The sequence below is a fragment of the Cibotium barometz genome, chromosome 1, assembly GCF_041138505.1.
Source record: "Cibotium barometz isolate CiBa-2024 chromosome 1, ASM4113850v1, whole genome shotgun sequence".
In the NCBI taxonomy this organism is placed as follows: domain Eukaryota; kingdom Viridiplantae; phylum Streptophyta; class Polypodiopsida; order Cyatheales; family Cibotiaceae; genus Cibotium; species Cibotium barometz.
The window spans coordinates 39,583,098-39,597,231 of NC_141046.1; the positions used below are offsets into that span (position 1 = coordinate 39,583,098).

Here is a 14,134-nt window from a genome sequence, read left to right on the forward strand (position 1 = left end):
GAGAGCACCAAACACATGCACCACATGCAAGAAGCCATCAGAAGACTCTCCACCCAACTATAGATACACTACTTTGGGCCATCCCCAAAACATGAGAGTGTTAAGACAGGTGAAGCACTACAGACAGTATGATAACATTTTATCCATAAACCGCCTTGAAGTTCCACCGCCATCGCAGACATCCCATACCACACAAGGTATTTGCTTACAAAGATCGGCAATCCATGATCCCGGGGCACTCTAGATTCAAACACTTGGCTGACTCAACAAAGACCTTAAGCTACTAAACAGGCCCCAAACCCTACTGATTACCTTGCTTTTATGATTATTAATAACTCTCTCAATAGCCAACAGTAAACCCTAATTACAACCCCATTACCCATATTGTACAATCTATACCCTATGTATATCGAATTCTCATTTGTCCAATGAGAGGACATGAGTAACTCATTGCACGATGAAATGTGAATTTATTGCGACCAATGTGTAGCTCATTTGAAAATCCATGGAACACTATTGTGTTGATTGTCCATTCTTTTGACCAAACAGGAAACCCAACGCATACTACTCAAATTCAAACATATGTTGCCATTGGTTACCTGCAATGATGAACTTGTATTTTATATTGCCTAGTTGTTAAACAATTTTGGGAAACCAAGGATAGTGATACTAATTTATATAATTTGCAACTCCACTTTCCTTCATTTTTTTAGCACTGATTTTTAGGTTACATCAAGCACGTCCACCATCAACAAGTAGGAATTGAACCCACAACCTCATGTTTGGGACCCCAAACTAGATAGAGGACTTGTATGTTACACCAAGCTAATTGCAATGAGTACCTGCTACGTATTTTTTGCAATTTCTAGGAATTGAACCCACAACCTCATGTTTGGGACCCCCAACTAGATAGAGCACTTTTATGTTACACCGAGCCAATTGCAATGAGTACGGATTGAACCTGCTACCTGCTCCAATTCCTTACACTCTCACGACTTTCATTGTTTTTCAAGTATGTCGATTAGAGTTCTAGTTTTGAATATAAGACATTTTTTGCAATTTCTACAGAGAAGACAAGTATATGCTATTGTGTCTCATCCAGTCTTCACTGCTTTTTCTCTTCTCATAAAGTTTCTCCTGATCATGCTATTACTAATCCAGGCTCTCCACTGGTCACTAAGGTCCACTGAATAGATCCATCCTCAATAATTAAGTTAACTGCCTTCATAACATATATATAATCACTTTAAAAATGTAAGTAGACTGTCTACAAACATTCAGAACTCATTGAATGCTCAAAGGAAAAGGTAACCAAAGCTATATGAGGTCATTTACTTAGAAACAAGCATCCAAAACTGAAACACACTGGGTACTACAGAAACACATTGTAGCAAGCGACACTCCTCAAGTACTTGACGAGTGTCACTTGGTTTCAGAAGCTTCCTTAGAACAACAAGAACAAACTCCTCCTCAAAGACTTTTACTCAAAACTTCTGAGAAAATCAAGGCCACCTCCAGCTACCGCACAACACTTCTTCATCCGCGCTTACTTTTTCCACTTTGCCCATGATCTCATGCATACTTGACAACATTAATCCATCTATCTGGTTAGTCCACTATGATAGTCTCAAGAGACGGCCAAAAGCCAACAAATGGGACCTGTGTAAAATGGCCAGAGGTCGGATCTGGAGGGATGGTGCAAAACACATATCAATTGTATTAAGCCTTGGGTAAAACATAGCATATGCCAAATACTACGGAAACCTCTGTCCGCTGTCTGATGGCCCTTAAAACTTGGATAGCTGCCGATATTAACAATAATGGGGATCTTGGCCCGTTTTCATTTTGTTTCTGCATTAAATGTGCTGCAGTATTTTTCAATGTTCAAGATGAAAGACATACTCTGTCAAGCTTTGTAGCTTGCTAGAATCTAGCTTTTGGACTGCCACAGTTATTGCAGGCTGAACAGTAAGCATGTTTGAAGCAGGATCCAACATCCATCCTTCTTGGGAAGTGCCTGGAGAAAAAAAGTCCGAAGAAAATCAGGGCCTTGCCTTCAGCATACACTTTCCTTGAGCATGAAATAATTCTCAAATCAATCGAGACAAAAAAACCACATGGCAGAGATTTCGCTAGTATAGTCTTAAAACATGTTTTGGTTCCTCCCCACATAGTTGCAACATCTATAATAAAGTCAAGATCACTATCTTGTTCGCCCAATCTGACTAGTGCTCTACTACCTAACAGTACATAATTAGAGAACCGTCCACATAGAGCAGCTCGAAAGGCTACCTCCTAAACAAGTCAATGGCGAGGGCAAGCCCCATGAGGAATGCAGGCTGACCCACGTTAAACCATGGGACAATTGGCTCCCCCTCTTTAGGGAACTCTGCAATCTGGTTCCATAAGCAATGCTTTACTTTCTACACTGTTTCCATGTAGTTACCATTCAAAGATCCCAACTATATATGTAGAGAAAACAGGCTAACTTTAAGTAGTGTGGCTTTCCAGGCAGCCCAATAAACATCCCACCTTTCGTATGTTGACATGTACGAGGCAATTCATAGAAATGAACAACTTACATTTGATAGTCTCACCCTCTGTTAGCCCCAAAAATTTCGCAGCATCACTGACACTGATAGTTGAGTAAGCTGTAGATAGCAACTTCATAATTTTCCTCAAATAATCCTCTGCAATCCCATAACAAAACCATATTAAACATTACTCCAAATGTTCTGTAAAGAGCATAACAACCAATTGTTCAGCACGTGCCTATAAAAATATAGAGGCACCTCAGTAAAACCAAGCAAACTGGCCCTGATTTATCAGGCCCTTGTGCACTAGCATTATGCAGTCATAGTAACGTTCTTAGAAACATTGCGAGGAGGTGAGGATAGACAAAGTGCAAGAGAAAAGTAGAGGAATTGAACAAAAAGAAAGCTCTCATGATGGTAGAGGGCGAAGAAAATAAAGCAAACACCAATGATAGTATACCAATGTAAAATTGAAAAAGAGACATCTCTTATATCAACTCTCGGTGTAGGCGATAAAAGAGTAGCTCTAAAACTAACAGCACTATAACGTGCATCACCCATGTGAGTGCCACGTGGACATGCTTCCTACTTGCAGCCGCCTTCTATCAAAGTACGGGGCAAAGTATGGCCCTATTTGGACAGTTTTGGTAGCCCCTGGGAGTGGACCAAATAATTGCAACACAAGTTGGGCACAATCAGAACAGAACAAAGGACCTTTTTGTTGACTTTTTGGGGTTATAAAAGCCCTAGCAAACCTGAACCCAACTTGCTATCATTTCCCTATATAAAGACAAGTCAAGGGTCATTCTTGAGCATTCAAATACAAAGGTTCCCAAGCCAAGACCAATGGCAGCAACAACCAAGGCATCTGGATCACCAGAGATGCTGTGAAGCAGCAAGACTGAGCAGCCCTCCTGTGCGTGAGAGTATGCACAAGTGGAGGACAGCTGATAACCTTTTGTATGCATCAATAGATAGGTAGGCTAGAAGTCAAGATCCAAGCCCTAGCCAACCTGAACCCGACTTGCTATCACTTCCCTATATAAAGACAGGTCAAGGGTCATTGTTGAGCATTCAGATACAAAGGTTCCCAAGCCAAGACCAACGGCAGCACCAACCTAACGCATCTGGATCCCCAGAGATGCTGTGAAGCAGCAAGACCAAGCAGCCCTCCTGTGCGTCAGAGTATGCACAAGTGGAGGACAGCTGATAACCTTTTGTACGCATCAATAGATAGGTATGCATAAGAAGGCCAGAAGTCAAGATCCAAGTTTATCATTGCATATCTAGCATATACAATAGATAAGGGCTACCCCTCTCCATCTCTATTATGTCTTGCTAAGTTTTGGTTAAGCACAAAATCTCTCATGTGCTTAGCGTTAACCTATGTTTGAGTCTTCCACTGTGTCACTCATATGGCATCGCTATCAGAGAATCCTAGGTAGAGTTTGTGCATGCAACAAAATCAGGGTGTGTGTGTTTGCATGGGCAACCAAATTAGGATTTGCATTTTTGCATCTGCGATCAATTTTGTGCATGTACGTTAGGGTTCTATGCACAGGTCTTGCATGTAGCATTAGTTTTGCATGCATAACTAGATAAGGTCTAGGTAAGGAGCCATGACATCCCAAGAAACTGGCCCGACTAGCTTCACACATTGAGTATCTCCGTGATGCTTTTGATGGAAAACATTTTGACATTCAAGAGTAAAGGCAACCAAATTCAGATTTGCATTTTTGCATCCGCAATCGACTTTGTGCATGTGCCTTAGGCATAGTCACAGGGGACGGAGGGGACGGACCCTTGGAACGGGGGGACGCCGTCCCGGGAACACTGTGGGACAGGGACAGACGGACGTCCCCAGCTGGGCGTCCCTCACAAGAGACGGCGTTCCGGGGACGGATCCAAGAGGGGACGGTTGTGGGGGACGGCTGCATGGGAATGCCTGCAGGTTGCTGTTTGTCCTTTTCTTTTGGCCGTTTGGGAGGGGCTTTTCATGGGCCTTTAGCCTTGGCCCATAGGCCTTGAGCCTTTGAGGCTTTGGGCCTTGGCCTCTCTCTTGCCTCCCTCCCTATAAGAAGACACACACACACACTCCCTCTCACACTTCAAGCTTTAGCTTCACACACACACACTCTCTCTCTCCCTCAAGCGGCAAGCCTCAAGGGCCAAGGTCTCAAGTTTCAAGCTCTCACACAAGCAAGCTGTAGCCTCTCAAGACACACACTCTCCCTCACACACACTCTCTCTCAAGCTTCACACACACACATACACACACCCCCCATCCTCACACTCAAGTTCTCCCTCAACTTTCAAGGCTCAAGCCTCACTCTCTCTCTCTCTCTCTCTCTCTCTCTCTCTCTCTCTCTCAAGCTATCAAGTGACAAGGAGGCATCCATCATCCATGGCATCCTCCTCGTGGCAGTGGCTCTTCAAGTTCCAACTACCCGTAGAAGGACGACGGGATGGACATGGTGGGATGAGGTCAATCACACCCCATCCCCTCATGGAGGTGGTGCACAGCCATGGACATGCAAGCTTTGCCCGTATAGGCGAGTGGGTGGTACCGACAAAGTAATTTTTAAGTGCCGTTCCTACCCCCGTCCCCGTTCCCTACATATGGCCGTCCCCCGTCCCGTCCCCGTCCCCCGTTACCGTCCCCCATCCCTTGTGACTATGGCCTTAGGGTTCTGTGCATAGGTCTTGCATGTAGAGTTAGTTTGCATGCATAATTAGGTAAAGTCTAGGTGAGAAGCCATGATATCCCAAGAAACTGGCCCCATCTTATTCCAACTAGCTTCATACATCAAGTATCTCTGTCAACATATCAAAATGATGCTTTTGATGGAAAATGGGGATTGCTCTTGTTGCCACACACTCAAACCCGAACATGAACCACAAAGCCACCAAGTAGATACCTCCGAATCCCAAGAGGAGGATGAGCCTATCACTTTTTGAGGAGCTTCCAAAGTGTCTCTCTGAGTTTGTAAGGAGGATGAAGCTACATATGATCCAATAATTGAGCCAAATAGCTTGGAGATCGAGTCGATGGATATTTAGCACATCCTACAAATGGTTCGTAACAAAAGTGAAGCAAAGGAGCATGATTCACCCTAGTACTCCAAGTTTAGCAGGAAAGGATGCCATTTGCATCACTCATGTGAATGCCACATGGACATGCTTCCTACTTGCACATGGCTTCTAGGCAGAGTAAGAGGCATAGTATGGCCCAATCGGGGCAGTTCTGGCAACCCAATAGGCACCCAAAGGTGTCCAAGACATGGACAATGGCTGGGACACACGTTGGGCACAATAGGAACACAATAAATGACCTATTTTATGGATTTTTGGAGTCATAAAAGTCCTAGCCAACTTGAACCCGACTTGCTATCACTTTGCTATATAAAGGCAAGCCAAGGGTCATTCTTGAAGAGCATTCACGTACACAGGTTCCCAAGCCAAGACCAAGAACAACAACAAGGCGTGTGGATCACCAGAGAAGTGATGATGCAGCAAGACCGAGTAGCCCTCATGCGCGTTAGAGCATGCTTAAGTGGAGGACAGCCGGTAACCTTTTGTATGCATCAGTAGATAGGTATGCATAAGCAAGATCTAAGTAAAGATCCAAGTTCATCATTGTAAACATTTTGCAATATACAATAGATTCTCTTCTCTATTGTGCCTTGCTACGCTTTGATCAGCGTTAATCTCTCATGTGATTAGCGTTCAATATATGTTTCAGTTTTTCGCTACATCACTCATGTGATTAGCGTTCAATATATGTTTCAGTTTTTCGCTGCGTCACTCATGTGACAAGCACATTGGCTAGGAAGAGGTGTCCAAGGCTGTCCTTTGACCTTTTTGAAGCTCCATTGACCTTGTCATTATCTAATTGGTTTTGGTTCCTTTTGCTCAAAACCTTCCCTTGTCTCCCATAGTGGTCCCCTTTCACCCAACCTATGAGGCATGCTCAAACTAGTGCACAACTTCTGCATTGGCTTGAAATCAACCATAAGTCTATTCCCTTGCTATAGGACACATCACCTTATTTATCTAGAATGAAAACTACTAAGCTACTCACCGACCTTCTCATTTGAAGTTTCAATCTGCTCTGTAAAAGAGAACTAGGAAAGTAAGAATCCTGGCTAAGGCACAAAGACCAAGCAAGAACTCGTTTGCGCCATTTTACCCAAACTGGCTCATTGGCTGCATACATCTCCTAGTTCGCCAATTTGGCACTAGAGATTTCTTCCAACTCTTGAAGACAAAATTACATGGCTTTGTCAAAGAGACTTCACCCCGTGCTTTGTGTGGATATCCAAAAGTATAACCCAACTCACCTCACCTTTGGAATTCGCTATGCCGAGCACATAACTAACATCACTTTTAAACCTCGGGGGTCTTCGTCACAAGGTCGCCCAAGATCTTCCAGCTCCGGCAATGGTAATCCATTGGTTTGTGATGGTCCGAAACCCTTGGCGGCTCTCAACCTCGATTCAATTCTCAGCATCAATCGTTTTAGAAGGCTCGTCGTGACAAGATGGGTCGTCTTCTGACCACCCATGGTGCCAACAGTCTTATCAACCACTACTTGGTTAGATTTTCTCCTAGATAGCCTTTATATATCCTTAGGCGACTCTTTATTTAAGAAAGCAATTGGTATTCCCATGGGTACCAATTGTGCCGTCTTTCTTGCTAATTTTTATCTTTTTACTCATGAGTTTGATTTTATGAAACACCTTATTTCTGCTAATACTTGTCCAGTCTTTCTTCACAAACTTTGTAACGTGAGACGTTTTGTAGATGACCTCTTCGTTCCCGACACAATGATGGTAATCATGTATATGACAGGAATGGTTGATATATGTATGTTGTTTTGGTAGTGAATTGATTCCGTATACACGTGCCCGTTTGTGACACATGTAAACTTGGAGAATCACCCATCTACTCTCTTGTACACCATGCATACCGCCTACCATCTCAATACATTGCAAACATGTCCAGAATCCATAAAGGTAGCTTGGATTTCTTGCTAATTTTTATCTTTTTACTTATGAGTTTGATTTTATGAAACACCTTATTTCTGCTAATACTTGTCCAGTCTTTCTTCACAAACTTTGTAGCGTGAGACGTTTTGTAGATGACCTCTTCGTTCCCGACACAATGATGGTAATCATGTATATGACAAGAATGGTTGATATATGTATGTTGTTTTGGTAGTGAATTGGTTCCGTATACACATGCCCGCTTGTGACACATGTAAACTTGGAGAATCACCCATCTACTCTCTTGTACACCATGCATACCACCTACCATCTCAATACATTGCGTACATGGCCAAAATCCATAAAGGTCGCTTGGATATAGCCCAACTCACCTCACCTTTGGAATTCGCTATGCCGAGCACATAACTAACATCACTTTTAAACCTCGGGGGTCGTCTTCGTCATAAGGTCGCCCAAGATCTTCCAACTCCGGCAATGTTAATCCATTGGTTTGTGATGGTCCGAAACCCTTGGCGGCTCTCAACCTCGATTCAATTCTCAGCATCAATCGTTTTAGAAGGCTCGTCGTGACAAGATGGGTCGTCTTCTGACCACCCATGGTGCCAACAATCTTATCAACCACTCCTTGGTTAGATTTTCTCCTAGATAGCCTTTATATATCCTTAGGCGACTCTTTATTTAAGAAAGCAATTGGTATTCCCATGGGTACCAATTGTGCCGTCTTTCTTGCTAATTTTTATCTTTTTACTTATGAGTTTGATTTTATGAAACACCTTATTTCTGCTAATACTTGTCCAGTCTTTCTTCACAAACTTTGGAACGTGAGACGTTTTGTAGATGACCTCTTCGTTCCCGACACAATGATGGTAATCATGTATATGACAGGAATGGTTGATATATGTATGTTGTTTTGGTAGTGAATTGGTTCCGTATACACGTGCCCGTTTGTGACACATGTAAACTTGGAGAATCACCCATCTACTCTCTTGTACACCATGCATACCGCCTACCATCTCAATACATTGCGTACATGGCCAGAATCCATAAAGGTAGCTTGGATATCGCCTAATCTTCTCAATACACTGGGTGTACAAGACCCAATGTCCACCATGCATATCGCCTAGTCTTCATAGTACAGCTGCTTGTACCGAACTTGATGTCCATACAGGCACCACCCATAATCCAAAATATCCCGCCATGCCCTTAGAATTTATACGGTCACCACTCACATGATCCATATGCATGCCCATGACATCTTGTTATGTAATTGGACTCCGTATGGGCTCCACCCATATGATTCATTCGCACCACATGTCCTACGAGATCAAAGGTTTGTGACACTCAACCTAGGCAACGCTTGATAGACTTGACTGAGTTGTGAGATGCCCAATGAACTGTGCAGTTGTATGCAATGGAAATAGATGATGTTTCCACAACAAAAATGGCTTGAACTAGGAAACGAAAACGGCTAGAAAATGGCATGTCTTTGACATTATATAGCAAATGTAATTAGAAATGATGGAAATGATGAAAAAAGTTGAGAGAAATAGAGGAGAAACTTGGAACAGTTCGTAGTCTAATAGAGATAACAAGGGAAAATAGGGAAAAATCAAAACTTACCAAGGGAAAAATGTGGGAAAATTCTCAACTGATATCAAGAAACGGGGAAACAGCCTCCCAAGGAGTTTCCACAACTTTTGGCTATAGGAAACAATCATTACAAGGACTTGGACAGCAAATACATCATTACATCTTGCAAGTGGATTAAAATACTATGCAAGGCTAGCACGACAGAACTCTGTGGGACTTGCACAACACAACTCAACTACCCTCGTAATCCACTAGCAACTCGTCCTTCGACAAGGGCTCATAAAATGCAGTGTCTGGCCTAGAGTCCTTGCACTTGTCTATATGGCATCCAACTACAAGATGCATGTTAAAATCCAGTATACAGTGGTGCCATTATGAAGACTACTCCTAAATCTTTCTAACTAACAAACGGCAAAAGCAAAGCATGAGTTGCATTAATGCCCAAGGTTCTTAAAAACAGCTTGAAGAGTTGCAATTGAATCTCTTGGAAGAGATGTGATTCATAAATCCATAGTTAAGTCTTTTCCAATGGAGTGTGTCCATCAATAAGGTACAACTCTTCATAAAGAAATGTGCCTCTTACAATAGTCATGTGTCCATTCAAGAAAAGTTGATCTATTGCCTCGTGTGTGTCTCTCTTTATCAAAGGGTGTGACTCTTGGTGAGCACATCTGTTTTCACGAAACATCACGTCCTTTGATAAAGCCTTTGTACGTAAATGGAGTTTAATGGTTAATGAAGAGGATAAAGTCGCAAATTGTGACAGTGTCTGGAACACAACACCCATGAGCAAGAATCTTTTCGCTCATGGAGAACTCAAAAATAGTTGCACTTCGCACAAATGAATATCCCTAGCTCATTTGAAGAGCCTCATTTCTTAGCCCGATAGACCCATTTCCAAAACATTATTTCCATCATGTTTCATATCATCAACTCCTGACCAAACCAAAGCCTTTCTTGCACTACTTAGCCTCTGAAGTCATGCTTTGTCTCCGTTGGAGCATCCTGGCTATTGGGATCCAATGTTGGGCTGCAGAGAGCGCGACGATTCCTCTCCAACACTTAATGCGCATTGTTGGGTATTCAGAACTTCACGTGTGTATCCATCATGTTTGTGTTCCCCTGTGTACCCACTTGTATCTGTGTGTGAACAACCCCTAAAAGGGTTATGTGTGTGAGTAATCTTATTGTTGTGTGTGTGTGTGTGTGAACACCGGCTAAAATGTGAACAACCCCTTAAATCTGGATAAGATAAGTTGCCATATGTCATTGGGTTTGTGTGTGACATGTGTCCTATGTATGTGTCAAAAGATAAGGCTACTCTCTCGCCTTCAAAAAGCATTGTACTTTGTAAGTTCTACATGTCAATCAAATCATACATTGTACCTGCAATCATTCTCTCTCCTTCAGCTTTGTTACAACTCTCTTTTCTCTCATCCATTGACCACCATGGACATTTTCCATCCCCCATAGCTGTTAAGTCTATTGGGATGCCCTGACTACCTACATGGTATCAAAGCAAGGTCACCAGCCCAGTTAGAGTTTATGCTAATTTTCTCCACGTAGGTCTGCTCACACCAGCTCTTTTCCTCCTGCAACTCGTGGCGCTCATTCTTCAACTGGATGCCTGCACCTGTTGCTTCCTTAGCACAGTGGTAGTGTACTCGCCTTGTCTGTGCTGCCTATCGATCTCAGCTGAGCCACCTAAATCTGCAGCCCCCCTCCAAAGAGCCCATCCGTCATGCAATTTCCATCACTTGGCTCCACCCATCAGAAGCAGACGCTTTGCTCGTTGCCCTGTCCTCGCTACACGTGCAGACTTCAGGTCCCACGCCACATGTCCTGCATCTCCATTGACATCCCAGCACACCTTGTTTTTCTGTCTGCCTCGCCAGCGACTCTTCTCTCCAGGCTGCTCTCCTTTGACTGCCAGCCCCGCTAGCCTTCCACCCCGTGCAACCCTTCCACTCCACCGGCCATATCTTTTGTGCTCCCTTCATTGGCTACCCCGCCTTGCGCACACCTGCTCCTCCATAGTCTCACCTTGTCCCACCATCAACTCCATGAATAGACGGTGGCTAGCACACTTCCACATCAGCTACTGGAGCAGAACTACATCAATTCATAATCATCAAACAATAACTGCTTATGCCAAGCTATCTAATGCATTCAATTCTAAATCCTTCTTTACTTTTGGAGCCTTACCAAGCTAATTTCCGAGCATCATCTCAGCCATGTTTTTAAGAATGTTACCACGGCTTTTGCTGAGATACGTGTTTGAGATGTTTTTGACCTATGGCATTTTTTTACGTTTCTAAATAGGCAATAGTGCCATCTCTAAGTTGCACTTTTCCTATTGTCCTACACTATGATTTGTTGATAACTAACCTCCAATGGCAGTCACAACTTGTTGGACGGCTGGGCTCCAAGTGTAGCTTTGGAGTGCATCGTGAACACCAGCATAGTCATAGGTCCACAAGCATTGCCCGATCTTCCATGCAGCAACTACTTCAGAGTGGCTTTGTTTGACGGTTGTAGGTATACGCTTCCACAAAAACCTTGCACTGTTCCTGTGTTGATTATACAAAAGAAAAGATCACTACCCTAACACAATCATACCTTTTAACATACTTTGACTTGGAAAAACAAAAGCCAACCCCACCTTACAATGAATCCTTACTATCACATAATACCCTAAGCCTTACTCCCTAACGCTAAACTTAAACTTCGGACTACAAACCCTAACCCCCTCGTACCTTAAACCTTACGCTAACCAAACAAGAAGTACCTAAACTCAAACCCTAATACACTAAACCTAACCCTATAGTAAAATTAAGAACTACAAACCCCCACTATGAACTTAAACTTTGAACTACAAACCCTAACCCCATCATACCTTAAACCTTACTCTAACCAAACAAGAAGTAACTTAACTTAAACCCCAATACCCTGAACCTAACCCTAAAGTTTGACTGAGAACTACAAACCCACACCAACTCTACCTTAAGCCCATACTCTAACCAAACAAGAATCACTCAACCTTAAAAAACCTTAAGCCTTGACCATATTATACTTCAACCTAACCCCATCATATATTATACCTTTCCTCTAGCCAAGCAAGAGGTACTTGAACTTTAAGTTTTAACCCTAAATCCCACAATACTCTAATACTTAAGCCCTAGCCATAACTTCCCACAATACTCTAATACTTAAGCCCTAACCATAACTTATACATAAAACTACAGACTCAAACCCCATCATACATAGACCCTTTACTCTAACCAAACAAAAAAGAACTTGAACCCTAAATTACATATAATACCTAGACCTTTATCCCTGACCCGTAACTTAAACTTGATACTCCAGCCCTATCCCCGTCATTCCTTAAACCCTTACTCTAACCAAACTTGAACTTAACCCACCCTGGATTCTGGACACAAAGCCCTAATCATATACTTAAAGTTTGATTAATATCCCTAATCCCATCTTAACTTACAAAGCAAGACGCACGTAAGCCCTAAATCCCATAACACCCTACCTTAAACCCATGACCAAGCAAGGCGTACTTTATGTCTTTAACCCTGAAAACAACTAACCTTGAGAAAAACTTAAACCCTACAAATTAGAGGAGCAAAAAAAATACTTTGTTTACTTAAACTTACAAATCAGAAACGTAGATATGTCCAAGCAAATGGATAGCATAAGGCCAATCAGCTGGCTTTTCCAATCCCTTGGCAGCAAGCTGCAAAATATGCAACTAATTAGAAACCCTCACTTCATCATCTCCATGATTTCAAGCAGCAAAAATAAAAGACCTGATAAGAATGACTTCAAGCAGCAAAACATGACCAGATTAGAAACCCTGACTATCTTATCTCCATGACTTCAAGCAGAAAATATATGACCTGTTTAGAAACCCTAACTTCATCATCTCCATGACTTCAAATGGACCTGATGCAACATCCTAACTTTATGATCTGGTAAAGCAGTAAAAGTACGACCTTTTAAAAAACCCCAGCTTCATCATCTCCACGACTTCAAGCAGCAAATGTATGACCTGATTAGAAACCCTAGCTTCATAATCTCCATGACTTCAAGCAGCAGAATATGAACCTGATTAGAAATCCTAACTCATGACTTCAAGCGGCAAAAATATGGAAACCCTCAGTTCATCATCTCCATGACTTCAAGCAACAAAAATATGGAAACCCTGACTTCATCATCTCCATGACTTCAAGCAGCAAATTATGGACCTGCTTAGAAACCCTGACTTAGCAGCGAAGATACGACCTAGCCTAACTCCATCATCTCCATCACTTTAACCATGGAAAATTGATAAGAAGATGAAAACAGAAACTGTACAAAAAACCTACCTCCAGTTCGAGGGTTTCGCAGAGGCTTCCGATGTCCCCGAAACGACCAGAATTGACGGCGTCCAGCGCTGAGCTGAGCTTCTTATCAACATCTTGCTGTTGATCTGCCATGGATTCACCATCCACAGTCACAGCCATGGTCGTGGGCTCCTCTCTCTGCTATTTCTGACAAACAATAGTGTTTTGAATTTCTACTCCTGAAGATTGTGTGCTTTAATATACTAGAATAGAATGCTTAGGCAGCTATGGAGCGTGCACTATGTGCACGTGGTACTAGGAAGATGAAGCCTAGTCGAGCAAGTCTTTTGTCAATCAATTCATATTAGGACATTAACATGTTGATGGCGTTATTATGAAAAAACATTAATAACTCATTCTTAGTAGTGTTATTATGGAGAAACATAAACAACTTTATGGAAAGATATTTAAAAAATTTAATTACGTATCAACACAAAAACAAGAATGCTATTAGAAGTGTACCAATTAGAATTTTGATTATGAAAAACAAGGTGAATGCTTTCATTATTGAATATAGAAGAAGCCTACGCAACATGTTAACCAACATTAGTCCTTGAATAACTAAATTGTATTAACTACATCAATGCTTCTTCTACACATGTGATATAGGAAT

The 14,134-nt window shown here is 42.3% G+C and overlaps 1 protein-coding gene across 2 annotated transcripts; it reads right to left on the reverse strand.

Annotated features, from left to right (window-relative positions):
- Window positions 1-1,696: 1,696 nt before the first annotated feature.
- Window positions 1,697-13,808, reverse strand: LOC147641986 (COP9 signalosome complex subunit 8-like). Of its 2 annotated transcripts, XM_086801685.1 has the most exons (5): window positions 13,504-13,807; window positions 12,793-12,872; window positions 11,519-11,700; window positions 2,583-2,690; window positions 1,697-2,017 (listed from the first exon to the last, which is right to left on the reverse strand). In XM_086801685.1, exons 1-5 carry the CDS (start codon window positions 13,639-13,641, stop codon window positions 1,878-1,880), a joined length of 648 nt encoding a protein of 215 aa, XP_086657811.1. In that variant the 5' UTR covers window positions 13,642-13,807; the 3' UTR covers window positions 1,697-1,877. The 2 variants fall into 2 exon arrangements, with proteins under 2 accessions (XP_086657811.1, XP_086657821.1); XM_086801695.1 differs by lacking the exon at window positions 2,583-2,690 and having other exon boundaries at window positions 13,504-13,808.
- Window positions 13,809-14,134: the final 326 nt, after the last annotated feature.